The following is a 26,081-nucleotide window of genomic DNA, read 5'->3' on the forward strand; positions in this document are numbered from 1 at the left end:
GGGTTTGAAGAAGAAGATATTTAAAATAATCTCTAACCCTTATCTGCACCCCAATGGTGCATAGGGCACTGCATCATATAAACGCAGTGTTATCTTGATCGTAAAAACATGAAGGAAAGGTGATCAGACCTCCGCTTCAGGTACCAGTCCAGGGTAATGTTAAAATAATATTAGATTGAAACAAAATCACTTATATTTATTTGACCCTCCCTGATAATCGAACCCGGGACCTCCAGAACGGTAGCCAAGCGTGCTGATTACACTACGGAGGTGGAAACAATAAAATATAATGATAATATTATGTGTACAGGAATGTGTATTTGATTACGCATTTTTATCGATTGTTGCGCGGTATGATCGATAATCCTGAAATTATCCGGAGCATTGGTCTGTATGTTCCCGATAGTTACTTAAGACAGCGTCGACATAGATTGTTTCTAATTCCTATACACAGGACCAACCTGCCGCTATGTTGAACAATATCTCATTGGATATTGCTCTGTTCCATGTGTCTGAAGGAGTTTTCTTTTGATTTTTCTACACCTTCAGCAATAGTTCTTGCATATATTTTATTTTAATGTACAACATTTTGAGTGTGTCCAAATACTTGTTCACAAAATCTGGATTATCTCCAATTACAGGAGTTATTTTCATATTATTTTTTGACATCTCATGAAAGATGAATAAGAATATGGAAGTCTGGGCGTTTACGGGGCTGACGACCGTCATAGGCTGGTCTCACCAATAGATGTCTCACCAATAGATGTCTCTAGTGAAGTTCTAGTGATTCAAGAACAAGGTTTCTAAATTGGTTCATATATATAGAACTTCCAAGAATTTGAGTAGTGTGGTTGTCAATAATGGGTAGAATTGGTGAATGTTACACGTGTATAAAGTGATCACTTAAACTAGCCTTTGACGTTCGTCAGCCCCGTAAATTCCCAGACCATATTCTTCTTCATCTTTGATGAGATGTCAAAAAATTATTTTAATGTATTTTTAATGTATCCGATTTGATTTTTTTATTTTTTGTAATGTATATATGAATTAAATAAATAAAATTGAAATTGAATTATAACCAAGTCCGTAAGTATACCAGAACCTTGATTTAGAAGGCTGCCATTTTTTCGTATTTACACAAGTTTAAAAGGGTAAATTGATTTTTTCCCTTATTCTCCGTCACACAGCCAGGCGGTTCGACCTCCTCCCTTCCACCCTCGTACCGTTTCACCCCCGACCCCTTCATCAAATAAAACAAATGAACTGTAAAAAAACATGTTTTTGTTTCACGCTGGAATCCAAACTCAGGTTCTATTTACCGGAAGGAAGTGGTGCCTAGAGTCAATTCATTCCGATATGTATTATTTTTAATTTACGCACTCAGTTTTCTCTCAAGCGATTCATTTGATTGTTTAATAAAAACATTATGGAGGTATTTCGAAACGAGTTTTTTAAAGCGTTGCTTCTTTTTATTTTTAAAGTAAAATACTGTATTTTTTTCTTAAACAGAGCAGGGGAAAGATATAAAAAAATTAAATTAAGGCCCTGCATACCGCTTACTCTCAACAACGTCATAAATAAAAAAACTTGATTTCTCAGGAGAACGTTTTTAAAGTTTAAAAATATAATACAATGTATTAAAAATAAATATCAAGACACTTATTGAACTATTTATAATGCAACAGATCTTTTAAGGTAAAACCTGAATGTTTTTTCTCCATTTGAAAAATATTAAGTATATTTAAAATAAATAATTAAACCATACCTTTTCTTCAAAACGCAAAAACAACACTTTCTGCCCTGTAGTGGGTAAATATTAAGTTAAAAATATTCCGCTTTTGCTGGGATATAGTACATTTTCCGGGCATTCCGAAAACATGCACAACTGAAAATTTTTGTCGATTTTTGATTTTTGACGTTGTTGAAAAGAGTGAGCGGTACGTAAAATAGAAACTAACTTTCTTTAAACCCAGGTAACATTTGACGTAATTTTTTTTTTAATACATTGTTTTCGTATTGAAAAAAAGTTTTTTATCGAAATAAATATATTGTTTTGAAAAGAAAAGAATTAATGAAAGGTAACGAGTTATACAATTATTTTTTTATTTTTTTTTTATTGGGCGTGAAATGACATGTGGCTTAAAGTGTTACCGAACGCTGAATGAGATTTGTTATTGCGAGTTTCCCTTTAATGGTAGGAACAGAGTGAATGGTGCACTGAAATCAGTTATAGCAATCAAAAACCTGATCAACCTTCGCCTCTTCCACATTCATATATTTTCTTATACATATATGCCGATTATTCTAACTTCCGACCTGATCACTTTTAAGTATTTGAAATACTTGTTAATGCCATGTTTTCCTCGGTCTTCCTTTGTTTCTATTGCCATTCGCTTCATGAAAGAAAGTTAACCATACTTTCATCACTCATTCGATTCACGTCCCCAAACTATCTTAACACATCTTTCTAATTTTATTAATAATGCTAAAAAATAAAATTAGTTTACAACATTTCGAGTGTGTCCAAATACTTGTTCACAGATCTGGATGGTTTCCAATAAGTAATTATTATTATATTGTTTATTAACATCACAACATAGGTAAAGAAGAATATGGTTGTGAAGAATGTGTTTGAGAATAATGTGGTTGTCAATTATAGGCAGTATTGGTAAAGTTACACGTGTGTAAAGTGATCACATAACCAGCCTATGACAGACCATAAGCCATAAGATAATAATGTAGGAGTGTTATATGTAGAAGTTCCAAAATTTGAGTAGTGTGGTTGTCAATCAAGGGTAGAATTGGTGAATGTTACACGTGTGCAAAGTGATTACATAACCAAGAATAATGCGATCGTGAGCCCTGTAAATGCCCAGACATCCATATTTTTTTATATATACTGTATATTTCAAAATACTGTATATTTCAAAATACTGTATATTTCAAAATTTCAGCTACCGTATCGCACACTTTGGTCGTATGTGGGTAGGTGCAGTAACGAACAGATTAATTGAAACAAAACATTTTTTTCGTATTTTCAACACCCTCTAAAAAAATGTCTTTCAGTGACAGAGATGATGAATAGCGAGAAGTATCACCGAATTCTACTGGAAAAGATACTACCAGAGATACAAAAACGAAGGTCAAATGGTAATGGAGTATTTCAGCAGGATTTAACCCCCTGCCACAAATCCTAAAAAATGATGAAATTTTCACACAAAAACAATGAACAATGACTGATTAAAAATTTTGCCAGACATAAACTTTATGGAAAATCTATCGGCAATCTGTAAGAATCGGCTCTCCAAAATTGATTGCACTACGGTGGAAAAGCTCATTTAGTCCATAATTCAGGTATGGTTTCGAGACAAAAAATGGCATCCAAACCTTATACAATAGATGCCAAGAAGAGTAAAATCTTTGATTGAGCCCAAATGAGATCATATTAAATATTAACAAAATATTTTACAAAACTTTTTAAGAAAATACAACAAAAAAAGTTTTGTTTCAATTAATCTGTTCAATACTGTACTTGTAGCCAGGCAAGTAGGTTCGTAATGTTTCCCATAATTCCCTAATCCGGTTAATTGATGCCACGTATAATGGAAACAGCGCGACGTAAAACGTCCATCGAGAGCACTAATTGAACCGACCAATCAAATTGCCTCTAACGTGGACCAATCAATACATTTCACCACCAGGAGGTACGTTTATTATGGAACGTTATAATATGTTATATAATCGGTTATATTATGTTCCATATATGCAAATCTGCAGCCACGAAGTATGCTAATCAGCAATTGAATTTTGAGAGATTCATTGGACACTATTAAATGCATTCGTGAGCACGTGCTTATTAAATACCATGTATGGCCCTTATTAAACACCGTGTGACTCCATAAAAACGTTAATATATAATAATGTCGAGCCAACCAACCAATCAAATTGCCTCGAAATAGAACGTTATAACTTGTTATTAGGAACGTTTTAATATGTTATATATTCGGTTATATTATTTTCACTGTATGCAAATCTGCAGCCACGAAGTATGCAAATCAGCGATTGAGAGATTTATTGGATACTGTTTAATGCATTCATGAACACGGAGCGTTATTAAACACCGTATTATTCCGTAAAAACGTCAATAGACGATAATATCGAGGGTATAATAGCAGAATTAAAAAACACAATAAAAATAATTATAATTTAAAATAAATTATATCACCCACAAACATAATCCATAAATAAAATGTGTAACTCCCTCGCAATCACAAGAGCTTAGTGTTTTGTATTGGGGAGAACTGCGTTATTAATTTTAGGGTTGTAAAACTAGGAATGTCTTGAAAATGAATTATGTAAAAAAACTCTCATTAAATAAATGTATAATTTTATAAAAATGCATTAAGGCCCATATACGATAAATCGCAACTTAATTTTCTTTAAACCTAGGTAACATTTGATGTAATTGAGTTTTTTGCTTAAAACACTGTTTTTGTATTGAAAAAACAAGTTTTTCTTAATTTTCTCTAAATATATTATTTACAAAGGAAAAACTATTTTTTAAGAAAAAAGTCAATTACGTTAAATGTTACCTGGATTCAGAAAAAATAAAGTTGCGATTCAACGAATACTAGGCCTTAGGACAGGGGTTCTTAACTGGTGGTCCGCGAGATTATTGCAAATGCTCCGCGAAATTGTGAAAACCAAAATTCAATGTTAGCTCATTTACTGCGCAATTTTTTATTACAAACATAAATTGTGTACATTTATTTAAATCACAATTTTTAACATACATACATTTTTTTTTGCTGAGACCCACCAAGCCACCTTTTGTGTCTCGTCGGTGGAGATCTTTTTTAACATTTTTTTTTGTTTTTAACCATTTTACCCTAATATACACACAAAAAAGAGAGAAAAATTAAGAATATAAACATTTTACAATTTTTATAACTCGTGATCATTTACCCATTCCTTTATTTTGCCTTTGTTCCATATTTTATTTTGACCTCTAACATCCGTCGGCGACAAATTAAAAATGTTCGGAACGATATATTGCAGTGTTCAACTTCCATATTTACTGTTCATTCTTGGGACTATCAAACCTTCGTTGTGTGTAAATCGTGTATCATGGTTGTGTACTTAAAGATTTCGATATTTTTGTCGAATTTAAGTTACATAATTATTTAGCATAATGGCTAGATGGCAGCTCTTTTGCAAAGTGAAGTTGTATGCGCTCAACTTACAACAGCGGTCAAGATATCTTTGATTTTAATATATCATCATACTTAGAACAATTGAAATATCATGAGAGTTATGTGTTGGAATTTGTACAGACGGTGCTCCTTCAATGGTAGGTTCATTGAAAGGATTTATGACACTCAAATTATGAAATCACCTAGGATTAGCAATTTGGATGGAGAAGAGAGTAGCTATATCAAATATTAGACCTAATATTGCAGAAATTCGTAAAAACCGACAAGCTCAGGTGTAGGTCACATATAATAAATTTTGCCGCAAAAAGTTTCATTGGAGTATAAATCGTAGTCGTACAGGAGAATGTGACTAACTAACCAAATGTAAAATTTTCAGGAAGGCCATTTAAGTCACTTTTGCTTGGCAAGAAAATAAACATCATTTTTAACAAGTCAATATTTAAAATTTAAAATCCAAGTTTAAAATCCTTTGGGATTTTTTCAGGGCAATATTAAGCTAGTAAGATATCAAATAATCGTTTTTGTTAAACAATGCACTTGGTCACTTTCTCCTGTATGACTACGATATATCAGACAAAATTCACCTGATTGTTTCAAATGAAAATGTGCTTAAAAGGAGAAACAAATTAATATCAATACAGTTAGTCATTTTTAACAAGTCAATATATTATATTACGAAATTTTAAATCCTTTGGGATTTTTTTCAGGGCAATATTAAGCCAGTAAGATATGAAATAGTCAATGATCACGTTTTTGTAAGAAATGCACTTGGTCACTTTCTCCTGTATGACTACGATATGTTTGTATGTATTTTTTTAATTAGTGTAATTTTTTATTTGTCTGTAATAAAAAAAATCAGTTTTATTTTTCAATAAAAGTTATCTTTGTATGTTTTTTGGATCTTGAGTTTTGGTGTACCGCGATTTTCCTTAAGGTGGGGTCTGACCGGAGCCATTTCGTCGTTACGTAACACGTTACGATGCGAGCATTCGTATAGTTAGTACAGCGAGCCGAGCGCTCCATCCATAGGTTTCGGATGCTCGCTGATGCTCGCCGCGAGCGACGTTACGACGAAATGCTCCGGTCAGTCCCCACCTTCATGATCAAAAGTGCTCCCTATCTTCAAAAAGGTTCAGAACCACCGCTTTAAGGAACTAAGGTAGTTACTCGAGCTAAGGAATGACGTAACGGAAGCTGACAGCATCCTTAAATAACACATCTTATATGATTGATTGAAATCGTTGATTAATTAAATCCATCATTAAACTAAAACATTTGAATCGGACAGTTATTAATGTTTCAAGATATTATCAACCCCTATACCCGCATACCCCTGGCTCAAAATAAGTAAGGGTTACTTTATGGGGTCTTTACGCAATTCGAATTGAGCGCTGGATGAGTTTGAAGTTTAATTCAAGCGTTATTGGATTTATCTTCACTAACTCTTATTTGCAACATTTTGAGTGTGTCCAAATACTTGTTCACAAAATCTGGATTATCTCCAATTACAGGAGTTATTTTCATATTATTCTTCTTCATCTTTGATGAGATGTCAAAGAATAACTCTTATTTGTATCTAATTATGCATAGGACACCGCATCATATTGTCGCAGTTTATCATTATCACATAATCATACTTACTTCTGTAGTAATTCATCTATATATTTTACGGCCTGTCATAGGCTGGTTTGAGCGATCATTTTATACACGTGTAATATTCTACCCATGTTTGATAACCACACAATCGAAATGTTGGAAGTTGTATACGTCCTTAAATTGATACCTTCTTTTACATGTGAGTTCACGGCACCATCTACGGTTAAGTAGTTTTTTTATTTAGCAAAAACCTTGACGAACTGTATGTAAGATTATTCTAATTATATTTTGACTAATTATTTTTATTAAAATATCTTCAGTGCGTCCAAATCTTTGTTCACTAATCTGGGTTTATCCACATATCAGTTATTTTATATTGATTAATATTTTATATGAATTCTCAGCACCATCGACGGTTGAGTTGAGTTAGTTTTTTTTTTATTTAGTATAGACGTTTGTGAAATTTTAAAAAACTCTGATAATAAGTAAACAAAAATTTGGACACAGTCTAAATATTATTTTAATCAAATAACATTTATTAATTCTTAATCCTGAAAAATTACATATTGTAAGCATAGTGTAAAATTGGTTTTGTAAACTTTTAAAAAAGGCAAATGAAACAACATATTTTTTTCGCAACAAATGTATTTCGCAGTGAAATTACAATACAATTAATTATATTACAATACAATTAAAAAAGTAGTAATAAACTCTAATAACATTACGCTTAGATTATGTTTGCTCAAGTATAAGTTGTACTATGTACAGGGTGGCGCAAAATTAATCATCGTATGTTTTATAATATTTTTTTGCAAATGGTCATTCATATTTGACATTTGTGAACTAGACAGCTGCAGTTGACAAAAGATTGGCAGGACCAAATAAAAGAAAAACTGCTCATGTATAAAGATTGCAATTTTATTAAAGTTGGAGCAAAATATTAATAGAACCAGTGATCGCGAGTAAAAAATTTAAAAGTCATCATATAACAATCTATATAAATTAAAATGTAAACATTCGTCTGCCCAACATTTCAAATCTCGTCAAGTTATCTTCCGATTGCTTTGAAATTTTGACACGTTTCATTCGAATACGCGCCTTATTACATTACCTGTATCAGATGTTTTTATCTGTGACAGTTAAAAGATAGTTTTTTTCTGCAATGGCAGCGCCATCTGTTTGACGTAACAGCAACACACTCAAAACCAAAAAAAAATCTCATGGCGGACAGCGTGCTTCTTGACATCTCTGCTGTCATTTATTATTTACATTTTCATTGCATTCACAACCGCCATGAAATCAAACTTTAAGGAATGTGTGCTTTACATTTTTCTTCTTTTCCATTTCACTAGACTGAGCCACGGCCAACTGCCCGGGTACAGCTGATGGAGAATAAAGCTAGGTTCTCGAGAAACTCATAGATCTTATTACTAAAAATTGGTCATGGCGGACATCTTTCTTCTTGACGTCTCGTGTAATTTTTTCCAATGTTTTTCATTGCATTTTCTGATGTTTGAGCCCAATGGCTTTGCGAGTGTACTGGCCCGCTTCTAGCCGCTCCGACAGTACTTACTGATATCGCACAAAGGGTCGCTTAAAATTCTGACTGACCATAAATCTGGTGTTTAATAAAGCTAGTAGCTCGAGTGACTCGGCCGCATTCGTTTGTTTGCTAAGGGGTCGTTGGTGACCCGTCATCAGGGGTACATAATAGACTCTGACATTTTGCTTCGTACACTATGTTGTCGATCTCGTGCATCACTGCCTCCCTGGTATCTTGGTCGAGCCTCCTCAGCTTCCTGACCAACAGTTCCGCATACAGGTCACATTCGTCCCTTATCCTGGCTCCTTCAGGCACCTCCGTCTGGACATCCACTGTCGCCTCTGCAGGAGGCGCCGGCAGTTTGAGAAGCGATGGCCACTTGCGTCTTTTCGTAGTATCGGGTCCTAAAAAAACATACTTTTATTTATTTAACAGTAGGTATTGTTACACTGTATTTACCAAGATAAAACTTAAATAAATAAAATGAATATTTTGCAAATTAAAAGCATCGTTTACTTTGTGGTATGGTAATATAACACTCTCCTTATCATTCATCGTTCACTTTGTGTAATTTTAAAACTTTATAAAATACCAATTCGTGACAACTGATTTGGGAATAATCATTCCATCATCAGGTCGTTTTATTCGACACTTATACAAAAATAAAAATTTTGAAGAGAGAAAAAAGGGAAATTAATCACAATGGAAATATTTTAAAAATTATATAATATGTATGTTTATACTTCAAAAATTTGTAGTAAAAAGTAGGTACCTTTTATTTTAGCCAGGCTTCTCCTTTTGAATGTACCTGAATAAATACGTTTGTGAGGGTGTATTTCGTCATTTTGTCCTCTTCTTCTAATTATTCTTATCATTTTGCCTTCTCTGTCCTTGACTTTCATAAAAAAAAATGTTTAATAAATTTACTTATGCAGTTAAAATGTCAATTCAACTTAAAGTTTAATAGCGGGTATTTTATTCAGGCTAAAAGCTTTAAATAAAAGGGATTTTCGAATTAACGTTTTTTTTCCAGTATATCCCCACGATATATTCTTTTTATATTTTGGTAGAAAGTAGGTACCTATAAGTTTAGTCGGAGTACTCCATTGGGATTTACCTGAACTAGTGGGAGGGCTTTCTTCGTCTTCTTTTTCTATTCTTTCCTCCGTTGACTTATCTACATCGAGTGGCCAAGCTTCAACAGATTCCTAAAATGTAAACATACCATATATTTACATGTATTTCATACCATATATTTTCAAAATCAATTAAGACAAAAGAAAGGAATGTTAGGCTGAACAAGGAATAATTGAAAAGATTAGGAAGAGTTCTTTACGGTGGTCTGGACATGTGTAGCGAATGGATAGCGATAGAATGACTTAGAAAAAATAAGTGGCGAATATAGCGGAAAAACAGAAAGAGGACGACTGAAAAAGACTTGGATCGATAAGATCAATCAGAACTTAAAATCTGGCGGCGTCAAAAGTCTGCTTAATCGGAGGGCATGTATGACTAAATGTATGGATGTGAAGGAGACGAGGAGTGTATGTCAGGACAGAAGAGTGTGGCGTTCCATCCTTTCTGCCTACCCCTGTTAGTAGTACTATTAGTAGTAGTCAATTAGACGGAATTGCTTGCGCTTACGTACTTACAATTTTTATTTACATAATTCGTCGAAATGATAAAATATGGTACTGTAATGAATATATAAATGATATTTGAATAAGTATATATATATATATATATATATATATATATATATATATATATATATATATATATATATATATATATATATATATATATATATATATATATATATATATATATATATATATATATATATATATATATATATATATATATATATATATATATATATATATATATATATATATATATATATATATATATATATATATATATATATATATATATATATATATATATATATATATATATATATATATATATATATATATATATATATATATATATATATATATATATATATATATATATATATATATATATATTTTTAGTAGAAAGCCTGACATGAAGCGAGTTCCAGGATATTTTTTGTTTTAAAAAAAACCCTGGTTGTATATTTTTTTTGTTTTTAGGGATCAACCTCATTAATTTATTATTAACCAAACACATCCACTATCATTTTTAAAACATAAACTATACACGCTATAAATCCTTGTACATAATATGTAAGGAGAATTTTCTAAGGCAACTAATAAGTACTTATATATTTTTAAACTCATTACAGAAAGGTCGCTTCACTTTGAGTCTTCACTTGCACAAAACTAAAAACATGTGACAGTAAATATGTGACATATACTAGTTTCAGACACTTTTTGTGACCAAAGCCATCAGTGAATGGATCCCTGAAAAATGTATGGCTGACGGAATAAACCATAGACAATACCAAAAGATAGAATCGTCCGCCATACACATTTGTGAAGCTATTGGCGAACGTTTGAGTATACTATATAGCCAATTTGAGCGTTGGGTCTTTCGCACAACATTGGTCGTGTTTTTCTCCGTTCCAGTAACATTAAAACGACTGACATATCGCTCACTCCTTTCAATAACGTCATAAATCAAAAAACTTGATTTTTAAGAGAACGTTTTTAAAGTTTAAAAAATATAACACAATGTATTAAAAATAAATATCAAGCCACTTATTGAACTTTTTACTGTGCAACAGATCTTTTTAGGTAAAACTGAAGGTTATTTCACCATTTGAAAAATATTTAGTATAATTAAAAAAAATAATTAAACAATACATTTTCTTTAAAATGCAAAAACAAATTTCTGATCTGTAGCGGCTAAATATTAAGTTAAAAATATGCCTCTTTTCCTGGGATATAGTACATTTTCTGAGCATTCCGAAAATATGCACAACTGAATATTGACGATTTTTGATTTATGACGTTGTTGAAAGGAGTGAGCGATATGTAATTTTTTACTCACCTGAGTTTCAGAACTAATCGCAGTGCTTGGATAAACTTTCCCGAGAAACTTCGACATTATATCAAATGCAAACCAGCTCGGTTGATAGAAGTACTGGTGATCCGACTGCATGGATTGCTTCTGTTTGTGCACATGATATCTAAATGAACTCATGAGGGACTCTCTTTTCTTTTTTAAATCGTCCACTGAACATTTCACGGAGAAATTCTCTTGGATCCGATTCCAGGCGTTGATTATCTCCATTCGAACCTTGTGTGCCGGATGCGTAGGATTCCATATGCAAGGTTCCCCTTCGTATAATTGAAGAAATTCAGTAATTAGTGTTTTACTCCAATCCATATTGCGAACCTAACCTAAAAACCCAACAAACTCGCGCAGAATTCGACTGACGCACGTACGCCAACGCGTTGGTATTTGCACTGGCAGTCGTCACGACTGTAGTTACAAACTACGCCCAATGGCTTTGCGAGTGTATTGGCCCGCTTCTAGCCCCTCCGACAGTACTTACTGACATCGCACAAAGGATCGCTTACAATTCTGACTGGCCATAAATGAATTATTTCAAACACATAAAATCTTTGAAATATTTTGCGTAGTTCAATTTATAAGGGGGTATGACTATAACTAGGTTACTCTTAAAAAAAATATTTTGAGTAATATATTTGAGATAGTGAAAATAAGGAAAAATGAGTCTGTTTTTACATTTTTATATTAGATAGTTCGTCTCCGTGATCAGCGCGCTCGGCCATCGTACTGGAGGTCCCGGGTTCGATTACCGGGGGTCAAATAAATATAAGTGATTTTTTCACTCAAATATTTATCCAATATTGCCCTGGACTGGTACCTGAAGCGGAGGGCTGATCACCTTTCCTTCATGTGTTAACGATCAAGATAACACTGCGTTTATATGATGCAGTGCCCTATGCACTATCGGGTGCGGATGAAAGTTTGTAGAAGGTGATTTCATGTAATTCATGAGTGAAAATTCTAAGTAAAAACACTCATTATTCAGTTTAATCAGTTTGTATTTATTGGCCAGCTATCTTGCGATGTTGGCATCTGTGCTATGGCCTCAACACACGCGCACAGCGCCAACACTGACACAAGCCGCTCGGCCAACTCGCGACGCTAGCGCCAACGGCGAACATCGATCTACGAGCGCGAATGTGGCTGAATTCTTGGGCCAAACAAAACGCCAAAAGGCACGAGTGCCAACTGCGCACACTGCCGACGGCCAACGTTTTTGTGAGGGGATATTGGTGCGCAAATGTTTGCGCTCCGAGGTCAACACGTTTGTCAAAACTGGTAAAATATATTTTTATTTCAAACGTACGCATGTATACAAACAATAAAAAACAAATTATGGATTTAGATAAGGTTACAAAAACATTTTTTTTGTAAATAATATCGCTCACTCCTTTCAAGAACGTCATAAATCAAAAATCGTCAATTTTAAGCTGTGCATGTTTTCGGAATACCCAGTAAATGTAATTGGGCACATAAAACAGCATCATTTTCTCTTATTCATTTTCACCGCCGTTTCTTCTAACGTGGACACAACAACGCTTAATTGTCTTTTCTTAAACTTCCTAATTACACCTGTCTCGGTCCTACATTATTCTCTAATTACAAATTCCCTTGAGACGCCAGTGAAAACATCTGACAGCCGAAAGATTAATTATTTTTCCACTTATTTGTGCTCCCGAACAGCTGTTTGCCTCTCGAAATACCTTTGACCTATCCAAACACTCGATATACAGCGGAACCTCGGGTTACGAACGTCCCGGGTAATGAACAATTCGAGTTACGAACAAATATCTCGGCGGAATAATGTCTCAGTTCCTGAACAGGATTCAGATAACGTGTACCAGGAAATCTGTCTTCAAATACAAATAAAGTGAAGGAAGATGATACTGCAGCTATTTCTACATTTTTTTATATATCAATATAGATGAAGAAGAATATGGAAGTCTTAGTAGTTACTGGGCTCAAGTCCTGTCATATTCCTAGTTTGAGCGATCACTCCGGTGAGTGGAGAAACCCAGATTTGTGGACAAGTATTTGGTAACACTCAATTTTGTGAATAAAATAAATAAATAAATGATAATCGTGTTTTCAGACGTTTTCCAGTATGTACAATAATCCGGTTATGATCTTACTACATACATCCAAATAAAAGGGTCTCTACTTAGTAAAAGATTTTCCAACCCAACCAAAAATGGGTCCAAAGTCACATGCACAGTGTCATGAGATCAATGATATATGTAGGAGTTCCAAAAAAATTGTAGTATCAATCTTGGGTACAATGGTAAATGTTTCATTTGTGTAATGTTACTTCCATATCCTTCTTCATCTATGTTGAGATATCAAAAATCTAAAGGAAAATGTTTCTCGTTCTTTAATCAATGAAATAGAATGAGATGCAAAGTTTTATTAAAGATAAAATAATTCATAATAACTTTTCTGACGTCTTTTATAATATTTCAATAATTATACCTTCGTCCCACTTATTTTATTATTATAAAAATCCGCAATGAAACTTTCCTCACTCTATGCGTTTTCAGTGAGAAAGAAACTTTTTCATCTTCATGAATCCGATGTATTTATGAAAGATGATTCCTCTTCCAAACAATTACACTCTTCCGCTTCAAATAAAAAAATATTCAACTTTAGTTCAAATAATGTTCATTCATTTATAAATAGTTGTCATCATCAATTACTCTCATCAAAGTGACATTCACATTCCGAAATGGATCCAGTTTATATAGATTCTTGAGAGGAAAATGTTTCAGGCTTCGAACAGTTTTACGGAACGAATTAAATTCGTAACCCGGGGTTCAACAGTACCCTACCTTTTTCTTAAAGTGAGGAATATAAATTAATAAAGAAATGTGTGGGTATAAAACCCTTGAAGATGAAACGAAAACATGTTTTTATAAGCCTTAAATCCCCTATCAAGTTTCTGAAAAAAATCCATAGAAATATAATATGTTATAATACTTGTTTGATTTTTATTAATGGTATTACAAAATGTAAGGGCTTCTTGAGAAGAAACATTGTATTATATTTTCCCAAATGATAAGAATTTTAATAAGGTATTTCGTTTATAAGATGTCGATTTTCGTAAGTCTTTAACATAAAAATATTGTTGAAAAAATATCTATTTTACCAAAAAATAATTCAAAGTAATTTATTATGGAATGATTTTCCATGTACCTCTGATTTGGTTAGAAATGATTGACTTTTGTTTTTCGTAGAAATTTTAAAAACTTTTTTAAAAACTTTTTTTTTAAGTAACTGTAAAATGTTTTTTTTTACTTTCATAGAATCACTATCCCTTGTGTATAAATGGTGCATACATTAACTAATTGTGATTGTATTTAACATGACATGCTCGCATATTGAATGATCCTTACAACGTACGACCTCCAATTCAAATACTTAATGTAGTTAAAATGTAGTTATCAAAAAACGAAATCAGCATCAATGATATAGTGAGCTTCTTCCTGGCTCCATGCCAACTTATCGTCTTTGTAAACTGTTGGGGGCAGCTCTCCTCGTCCTCAGGTTGTAGGTCCTTCTATCATAAACAACCTATATCATGCCTTCGAATCATGTTATCTTTCTGTAGCATCCATGAATTGTTTGGTCTTCCTCTAGATATCTCTCGAGGAAGGTTCATGGCGATCGCCTGGTTTACAATATGTTCAGGGTCTCTATCTTATCTTACTTTTAAGCTCATACCATTTTAACTGGCTTTCCTCTACCTTACTATTGATGTCAGTTACACCCAGACTTCCATAAAGAGTTCACGCATTATTAACATAATGCAGTCTTTATTTTGTGTCTAAGGGACACTCCAGCTGACCATCTAAGCATTCGCATTATGTTACATAAGCATTACATAAACCAAAGTAGGACACAATATGCCGAACCCTCTTCTAGTGGAACGGAAGGTCTGCTGATGACAGTCAACAGTCCGCCTTCTCCTGAGGAGTTTTACGTGGTTTCCTCCTAGCAATGAGCAAATGCTGAAAAGTTCCTGATTGGCCCGCACTAGATATCCCTCCTGTTCCCAACACGGATTCATATAAAAACATACTTAATTAGTTAGAAGAAATAAAAATCCACTAAATGATCTATTAACCTTGTATATAATAAGCAAGGTATATAATAAACGCAATTCCCATCTAAGAAAAAAAACATTCGCATTTCAACAGTTTCTAGTTGCCTAGAGTAGGTATTGCACATCGTCCAGCATTCGGAGCCATAGAGGAGTGCGGGTCTGACAAATGATTGGTAGGTTTCCCTTAAGCTACGGTATAGTATGCGATCGTACATTATTCTTCATTTCATAGATGTATATTTTTTTAAGCTTTTGTAAACAAAATATGGCTGACTTAGTATTCCACCCACTTTTTAGCCAAGCTGGAATAAAGTACCTATTATTTTTATTGAAAGTTTTTCTCTTGTTGCTCTCTTTCTCTTGATCTTAAACAAAGCTTAAAATAAGATACTATAAGATGTAACAAACTTGTATTTTATCCTTAGGAAATATCAACCAATATCTTTCACAAAAAATGGTCCATAGAATATGGTCTACGTTGGAAGTTAGAAACTATTGGGAGAGAATATATGGCTTAACTAAAGCTGAGAAAATTTAACGTCTAAAACCATTTATAGCCTGGCTTAGTAATATCCATTTATATTTCAGTTCTACAACCCGACTAGAAAAATAAAAAAATAAACCTCTTATGAGGACGTTCCCGGCAGAATCTTTGGTTGTCTTTTGTAAGCTTTTTATTTAGCACAGGTCCTCCATGAAAATGTTTGCAAGATTTTACCCAAATTTTCTTTCTTTATATATATATATATATATATATATATATATATATATATATATATATATATATATATATATATATATATATATATATATATATATATATATATATATATATATATATATATGTATATATATATATATATATATATACATATATATATATATATATATATATATATGTATATATATATATATATATATATATATATATATATATATATATATATATATATTTAATATATATATATATATATATATATATATATATATATATATATATATATAAGAAATATAGATAAATAGATAAGGGAATGTGATCATTCCTGCGTTTCAGGTTCTCCTTTTCATTCATCGTTCAATTAGTGTAATACAACTTTGAAGTGCTATTACACAAAGTGAACGATGCTTGATAAGGAGAGTGTTATATAACCATACCACAAAATATGTTTTTAATATACAAAATATACTACTTACTGTCTATCACACCTGGGAATCGATCCCGCTATCTCCAGCATGGAAGCTAAATATATTCACCACTACACTATTGAGGGGGATAAAATTATTTATGTAGATGTGCAAAAACAGAGTTTAGGCTATACCAGTACTCAATGCCTCATCCAGTGACTAAACGAGGTTCACGAGATTCATATTAAACCGGCCGCACTAAGGCTGGGGGTTTTATTAAACACTTCTTCCTAAATCTTCCTTCCACCCGGTGGCCAATGAGTTTCTTAAAAGCGAATTCCACCAAATTTCTTTTCTCTCTTCATGAATATTAATCCGGTCGTTTTCCTTTTGCCATTAAAAGCGCCCCCGACGAACATTCCTTTATTTATTGAAGCTGAAGAAGCTAGTATAGGCGTTTATAATTCTAATATGGTCCAAGATCCAGTCAGATAATTTTATTTTTAATTTTACTCGGTAAATACAACTTTTTGTTGAATTCTATTGTGATACGTGTTTCGATGCAACATACAACGCTATTTGTACAAACTATAAAATCTTCCGATAGGGTGATTATTTTGCCCCACCATTAACATACTAGAGTTATAAATATTTTTGAGTGTACATTTAACATGTGAAAATAGTACTTTTTAAAAATATTGTGTAAAATTCTCATATTTTCATGTTAAAATAGAAACAATTGTTGAAATATGTATACTACATATTTATTATGCGTTATATGATACGTATTTTAGATATTCAGACACAATGAAAATGTAAAATTATTTCAAATTTTAAAATGTTTAGATTTTCTTGAATGTGTAAATAAAAATTATTGTATAATCGTATTATATTACAAGTGCTTGGTTAAGGTAAAATTTTATAAATTTCTACTACTACTACTACTACTACCATCACGCCGTTTCCCCGCAGGGGTAGGCAGAGAGGATGGAACGCCACACTCTTCTATCCTGACATACACTCCTCGCCTCCTTCACATCATACATCTAGTCATACATGCCCTCCGATTACGCAGACTTTTGACACCGCCAGATTTTAGGTTCTGATTGATCTGATCGTGCCAAGTCTTTTTCGGTCGTCCACGTTCTGTTTTCCCTCTCACATTCGCCACATATATTTTCTTAGTCATTCTCTCGCTATCCATTCGCTCCACATGTCCATACCACCGCAAAGAGCTCTTCCTAATCTTTTCAATTATTCCTCGTTCAGCCTTACATTCCTTTCTTATATCGTCGTTTTTAATTCTGTCATACAATGATTTTCCACACATTCGTCTGAGGGAGCGCATTTCAACAGCGTTCACTCTGCTTTCATCCTTCCTTTGCCGAAACATCCATGTTTCGCTTCCATAAATTTCTGATATCTTTTATTTTATCATATTATCATGTCTCGATTTCATCACCAAGATACGTCTTTTTCGTAGCGCAGTTCATTAATAGGGACAGAAAAAAAATTGTCCGTGTGTTAACCATGATGATGGGATGCATTTATTAGCGGGCTTATTAACTGGGATGGTACAAGAATTCTTATTTTTAATTTAAATTTTACTGAGTAAATACCACTTTATCTTAAAATCTAAGGTGACACGTGTTTTGATGCATTTCGCATCATTTTCAAACAACGTATGTGAAGCTAATTTTAAATTTAAGATTTGGGTCCTTGGGACAAGGTTGAAGAGAGGGTAGGAGCTGTTTCTTATTATTTATTTTTTATCAGTGGGAACAAAGAAAATAAGGGGGGTGCTTTTGCCATTATCAAATCGTTATGGATTTATTATTATTTTTATGAATTTCTTTTGTTTCAAAATGTTGCACATTTTGAAACAAAAGAAAAAAGTTTAAGACTTTTCGTATTAATATTTTTACGATTTCTTTTTTTAATTTTTTTTTTAATTAATTAATCAATTGTGAATTTTTTTAAATTAATTAATTAATTGATTGTGAATTTAAAAAAAGCACATTTTTAAGTGTGCTTTTTTTTAATTCACACGTATAAAATGCATTCAATTCATTTTTAGAATCTTATAATATTATATATCTGCAGGGAGGTTATTAAAATAGTTGGTTCCCAAAGCCTTAACCCAAAAAGGCTGTATAAGAAGTTTGTCTGTAGGTAGGATAATAAGGATAGTGAAAAGTAGACGTGAAAAATACGTCACAAACACCCAGACTAATTGAAAATAAATCTTTCTAGAAAATTAAATCGCGGGAATCGAGCCTGCGACGCCAGTCTCGCAGTCGAACGTCTACCCAACTATGCCAAAGAGTCTATTTACAATGTAAATTAACTGATTTAATTTTTAGAATTTCTACGTTAATGTAGTTCAATCAATTTGGCACATAGCTGCATTTTAATTGTAACGTTTTGGACTCGAATGCATTATATTTCGAGATTATTACACTTTGTACTCTTGTTTCTAGGTCAAACACTCCCTCCATGAGAATATACCTTATAATTGAGGTTTAAAACATAAACAGCCGGTTTTATACCGTACATTACCGTACCTCGCCGGATTAAAATATTGGCTTCCCCATATTCCGATGGTTCTAGGGTGGATTTGCGAAATTCGCCCATAAAAAAGTTAATTTAGCCTCACTTAACAAAATGAATTTATGCTATGGTAATTTCGTATTAGAATTACGGCATTGTAAATCGTTTATTTGTAATCCATTGCATCATTATATGAACCTTCTAAGGTGTAAAAAAATAGAATAAGTATATGTATATCTACAATATTATTATAATATATTATGTGTATATATATATATATATATATATATATATATATATATATATATATATATATATATATATATATATATATATATATATATATATATATATATATATATATATATATATATATATATATATATATATATATATATATATATATATATATATATATATATATATATATATATATATATATATATATATATATATATATATATATATATATATATATATATATATATATATATATATAAATATATATATATATATTTATATATATAAATAGACATACATACATATATTTCTTACTGTGATTGTATTTAGTAGGGCGGGGTATACAAGTTTTGTAACTTGGAAAATGGGTAAGACCACTCTTCCAACAAGTTTCCGATAGTATTTTTAAAATGTTTTTAAAATACATAATTATTTTGTAGATTTTCAATATTTTCATTGCATTACAGCATTGTGAGTATAAACACATTATAAGTTTTATTTTTTTTCTTTTCCATTTACTAGACTGAGCCGTAGGTATGCGTGGCTGGGTACAGCTAGTGTATAAAAATGATCATTTCGCTTTTGTTACGTTAAGGATTAGACTATATTGCATCAATTTAATCGGTCTCTTATGCTTCCTTGAATATAAATTTTTTATATTGATATCACAACAAAAATGAAGAAAAATTTGGAAGTCTAGGTATTCACAGCGCTTACGATATGTCAAGAGCTGGTTTAAATGACAACTTCAACACGTGTAACACTCACCATTCTACCCATGATTGACAACACTACTCAAATTTCAAATATTGTATTTATCTTTTCATTGACTTATAGTTTCATATTTGAGTTCTCGACACCATCTTTTGTCGAGTTTAATTAAGTTTTTGTTTACAAATAATGAGCCAGGAAGAAGAAAAGGTAAAAAGTGTTCTCTTATTTTACTTTTTTTTTCGAGAATAAATTAAATTTCTGAAGTACGTTAGTTGACCTCAAAATACGAAAAGCTTCGCAGGTGGAAAGGATCAACGTGAAAATATAATATATTCACCCTCCTAGCAGGATTATGAAAAGCAAAACATTTTTCTCTGCGTTCTTGTATGTATATTAACCTTTTCATAGCCGCAAATAAATTACGCCGCAGTGCTCAACAGGCCAAGTATTTTTTTGAAAAAAAAAAGTTGTCTAAAGAAATTTTTTTTGTTGTTTTTATTGAATTATAATTTACTTACCAAATATTATATCCCGCATCGATTGTTAGAGTTTTATTCTTGAAGTTAAACCAGTTTCAAATTTTCAGGGTTGTCACACTAAGTCGCACACGCAAGTTTTTATTAAATTTAATATTAACACACAACTATTATTTATCAATGGAATATTTTAAAATAATAAGAAAAACACAAAAAAATTGAGCAAAATAAAAACCCCTGGCGTTCAAAACAATCGATTAAAATAATCAATATTTCAAGTGGTTTGAGTGGTAGCCCTAATGACATCTGTCAACTGTCAGCTGAAAGTGATACCGATAAATCACTTAAAAGTATTTAAAAACTTTATAAAATATTTTGTGACAACTTCAACTGATGGCAATGTATGTTCCGTTTTTGACAGATTGTCAATATGAGTTAAAACTGCGGAGTAATACGTCATCAAAAGTACTGACGAGATATCTCGTCTCTGGCCATACGGGCACTCCGCCATTTGCCGAGATATCTCGTCTCTGGCAACCATCGGGTTAAAAACAGCCTCTTTTATTACCCATGGCCAAACCTTCGTGTTATTTTGTCCTAGATTCAGCTTCCACTAATATGTTGTAATACCGAAAGCAATCCTTCGAATTTTAATATATATCGGAAAGTCATTTCAGTAAATTGCGAGCAAAACTTTGTTTCCTTCCAAAAGTCTTGAACAAAAATAATATTGAATTACTTACTCTGTTTCTAAATTATTTTCCTAAAGTTTTCATTAAAAGTTTTCCAGTATTCGTTAAATATTCATTTTAAGGGCATCGAACTGCCTTTAGCCAGTTTTTATGGGTTCACGAGTATTTGCTTCTTGCTGTGTCTACTCTGGTCTGTATCCTATATGTGGCAATCGGTCTTACACATATCTTATATATTTTAACTTTGGTTCCAGTATTAATGTGCTTATTATTCTAGATTTTTTTCTCTTATGTTTATATCTGTCCTCCAATTACTAAACAAATTTTGGAATGAACACATGTTAGAAATATAATGTTAAATGTTTATGTTTTGTTTGTTTCAGGACTGAAATTGACAATACGAGATATCCAGGTATGATAAAAGAGGAGGAAAAACATCAAATCAGAGGTGCCTGGAAGTGGATCAGATGTCTCAGTATAAGAGATCTCTTCTTAGAGAAACTGAAAGGGAAAGGTACAGGTTTGACCTGCCTCCAGGAACGAGGATGTCCCTTGGATCAGGGACCATAGAAAGGGATTCCATCTCTTACTATCCTCATAATGCCACCTACAGAAATAGGGAAGACAAACTGCTCAATAAATACAACGGTCACATCCCTAAATACGATTTTGAAAATGATCACCCGAAACCACCGCCGAGAAGAAACGGTTTTGTCTACGAAGATATATACTCTAGACAACAACCGTGGTCTTCTCAATACAATCGAAATAAGATTGAATACGCTTCACCTTATAAACCAATCAAACCAGAATTCCTGACACTACCATCTACCTTCGGAACGAATAAGTATTCCACGTTACCCAAAAGCTGGAGTGTATCATCGAGTAACTCTTACAAAAATTATTTCCCACCGATCCGCGCTGCCGCTAGTACCAGCACTGATATAAAGCCTTACGATTACAGACACCCTCGTGAAACCAGGGATAATTATTACAGTTATAAACCCAGGCCTCCGAAGAGGCCACCGGCGAACGAGCGCTATTTCGAAAAACGAGGAATATACGCCGGCGAGCCGGCCAACCCATTGTCTACACTCCAAACCAGACAATACGAGAGGGTGGAGTCGCCACCCCGGTATAATGCACACAATGAAAGTGATAAACTGACCCCTCGCCCCAGAAAAATGAGACTTGTGGAACAAAAGTTCGCCGTAGGACGCGAGGACACTTTTTACAGAACCGAAAAGGTGAGGAGATATCAAGATACCGATAGGGGAGGAAATGCTCACCCCAGCCACAAAAAGAGCGAATACGAAACTAAAAAAAACGTGACGTTTTCCGAAGTAAGCGGTTGTGAGGAAAGAAACAACGTTGTAGGAGTCGTGTACGGTAATAGGGGAGTCTTAGTAAGAGAGTTGGAAGTGTCCTTTAATCAGGTCATCGACAAGAACAACTTGCTCAAGAGTAATAAGGACATGCGTGTCTCCAAGCAACCTGTTGGGTGGTACAATGAGAAGGTGAAGAGTATTCCCAATGGACATTGCTTGACTGGTGGAGTAGTCGACAGGGTGAAGAATGCTCCGCTGCCAGGAAAGCTTCCCATCAAACTTGCTCAACCTTCGGGGTTCTTCTCAGGACTCAAGCGGAAGAAGTATCTATCACAGGTTAGTATATAACATTACATTTCTTGAATGTTTTTCGCTCCCCCGACGAACGTTCCTTTATTTATTGAAGCTGGAGAAGCTAGTATAAGCGTTCATAATTCTTATATGGTCGAAGATCCAGTCAGATAATTCTTCTTTTTGAATGTTTTTCGCAGATACTTTGTGGCACATTTTATAAACTTTATAAAATCAAACAACATTGTTTTAACAACTTTTTTATTATTAGTACACTTTAACCTACCAGTATTGACAAAAACATCACCAGGGTTTATTTAATTTTAAAACATGTTTTGTCTTCAGAAAAAATAAAGTGAACACATGAGAACTAATAATACTTTTTTTACTTGGTTTAGTAAAATGTTATACTCACTGGTGAGTGGTTTTATGTTAAAATTACTATAATTTTTGTAAAAACAGAAAAAAAAAGTATGAACGACTAACCACAAAGTAACTGCTATAAATATCAATAATAAATAATAATAAAAGACTGGTGTTCGCATTCGATTTAGTGGCCTGTATTTCGGTGGCCTGATTTGGCTACAAAATCCCCAACTTACCGATAAATTTTTCAATTTCCGCCAATATTATTATAAGCGCTTATAGAATAGTACATTTCTCTTGCTTTAGAATCGGTTTTATCTCTTTTTAGTACAATTCACTTTGCCTTACACGGAAAACCGCGTCTGACGGCTTCGTATAAATTCCGATAAAAGTATTTTTCTCCGGTATAATAGAAACGCTAGCGAAAGTATTTGTCTTTTGTTCGGAACTTCCCGATAATGTCTCACTTCGTTACCGACACACACGGGCTATATATGTGTAAATAATACACATATTACACACATATACGTATGTATTCTGTGTGGGGGTCGACCGGATGTGGGGATGAAGCAAACGTATTTTATATCCGGTCATAAGCGCTATCTCGCACTTGGTATTAAGATTGTGTAAGGGTAGGTACTCATTAGCCGACTAGTATCTACAACCATTTTAGTTAATAATTTTTGCAAACTAAGGTTATAATGTATAATGTGCACTGTTTTAAAAACTAAACTCTTGTATAATACCACTTATATATAATATATATATATATATATATATATATATATATATATATATATATATATATATATATATATATATATATATATATATATAAACACCCTATCCGCACCCCAATGGTGCATAGGGCACTGTGTCGTATAAACGCAGTGTTATCTTGATCGTTTTTACACATGAAGGAAAGGTGATCAGCCGTCCGCTTCAGGTACCAGTCCAGGGTAATATTGAATAAATATTACAGTGAAAAAAACACTTAAATAAATATTTGACCCCCCTGGGAATTGAACCCGTGACCTCCAGAACGGTAGCCGAGCGTGCTGACCATTACACTACGGAGGTGGACCACTTATACAGTTTTATTGCATTACATACGGACTGGTTTCGAAAACTAGAGTTGTTTTCATCGAGAGGTGTTTACAAAAACTAACGAGCAAAAACGATTATTCGGGTATGTACGAATATAGAGGTGGGTAGGGTGGGGTTAAGAGGCGAGACTTTTTGTAATGGGAACATAGATAATATTGGTGATGTATTTTGGAAAAGTGAAATATTAAATAATGTTTTATCAGAATGTAAATTTATGTGAATTTATAAATTTCCTATGTTATTCAAGTTGTCCGCTTCCGTAGTGTAATGGTCAGCACGCTCGGCTACCGGGTTCGATTCCCAAGGGGGGTAAAATAAATATAAGTGATTTTTATACTGTAATATTTATTCAATATTACCATGGACTGGTACCTGAAGCGGAGGGCTGATCACCTTTCCTTCATGTGTAAAAATGATCAAGATAACACTGCGTTTATGTGAAACAGTGCCCTATGCACCATTCAGGCGCGGATAAGGGTTTTATTTAATTTTTTTTATTCAAGTTTAGTTTTTAAAATAATCAATATGTGATTCAATAGATTTATATTATCCACTGACACTTCGTGATGGAATTGCATTTTTAATATATTATTAGATTAAAACCAATATTTTTAGCTTTTCCACTTTATTTTTATTTGACCAGCGACCGGGTTTCGTCGTTACAGACATCATCAGACTGGTCGTTACAGACATCATCAGACCAGTCTGATGATGTCTGTAACGACGAAACCCGATCGCTGGTCAAATAAAAATAAAGTGGAAAAGCTAAAAATATTGGTTTTAATCTAATAATATATTAATATGTGATTCTACAAATTTAATGTCGAATTAATGTTGTATGTTTAGCAACTAGTGTAATACTAGCAATCGTGGAGACGCTTCGGCATTATCTTTTCTAGGATACGACGTACTAAATCATCGTGCTATCTTTTTCTTTATACAAGTACCTGACGGGCATCTGCATATTTTTTCAAAACATATTTTTAGTTATTTATTGTAACTGCAGACAGTTGGTAGAATTCCATATTGAATTGTTGGGTAATAATATATCCAAAATTAAACAAGGTCTTTTGGATTGAATTCTACATTTATTTATGTATATGTTAATACGTGACGCGTTTCGTCTTATTAAGACATTATCAAACACTGACTACGTTTCTTATAATGTCTTAATAAGACGAAACGCGTCACGTATTAACATATACATTAATAAATGTTGAATTCAATCCAATAAATTTTGTTAAATTTTGGATATATTACCCAACAATTCAATATTTTTAATTGTTCGTCCCCCTAGCGGATAAATTAAGAAACAAAATTAACAATCAAATATTTCAAACACCCTGTAGGATAAAAGTGCGTAAAATCGGGGGTCGAAACTGTGTGACAAATATGGTTATATAATGGGTAATATCTGTAGGAAATTGAGCAGCTTAGAGATTGTATGAGAAGTTTCAAGGAGGGCGAAGACGCAAATGATCCAGGAAGGAAAATATAAGAAAATTGTTAACGACGTCATTATTCGTAAGCGAGAAATTTAAAGTAACGAAATGTAAGAAAATCCGAAAGATAAGTGGAAGTTTTGATATATAATAATACATAATATCTTAAGTACCCGAAAGAAACATATCTTAGTTAAAGGAAATTAAAATATATTTAAGGTGTTTGAAAATGAAGCGGAATGCATTGAAACACGTGTCACAATAGATTTGAAGAAATAGTTGTATTTACT

General features: G+C 32.8%; 2 protein-coding genes across 2 annotated transcripts in view; one reads left to right on the top strand and one right to left on the bottom strand.

Moving 5' to 3' along the window:
• LOC148302744 (uncharacterized) overlaps positions 1-26,081 on the top strand; it is a 69,048-nt gene that overhangs the window by 41,428 nt on the left and 1,539 nt on the right. Inside the window, exon 2 of the mRNA XM_088271084.1 lies at positions 21,641-22,921. Within this exon, the coding sequence (XP_088127210.1) occupies positions 21,725-22,921 (1,197 nt within the window). The 5' untranslated portion in view covers positions 21,641-21,724. The remainder of the gene's footprint in view (positions 1-21,640; positions 22,922-26,081) is intronic.
• LOC148302745 (uncharacterized) lies at positions 7,437-11,877 on the bottom strand. The gene is made up of 4 exons (XM_088271058.1): positions 11,335-11,877; positions 9,470-9,560; positions 9,125-9,247; positions 7,437-8,756 (listed from the first exon to the last, which is right to left on the bottom strand). Exons 1-4 carry the CDS (start codon positions 11,671-11,673, stop codon positions 8,482-8,484), a joined length of 828 nt encoding a protein of 275 aa, XP_088127184.1. The 5' UTR covers positions 11,674-11,877; the 3' UTR covers positions 7,437-8,481.

This window comes from Brachycentrus maculatus, unplaced genomic scaffold (assembly GCF_059751285.1).
Source record: "Brachycentrus maculatus isolate JH-2025_06_01 unplaced genomic scaffold, ASM5975128v1 h1tg000419l, whole genome shotgun sequence".
Classification (NCBI taxonomy): domain Eukaryota; kingdom Metazoa; phylum Arthropoda; class Insecta; order Trichoptera; family Brachycentridae; genus Brachycentrus; species Brachycentrus maculatus.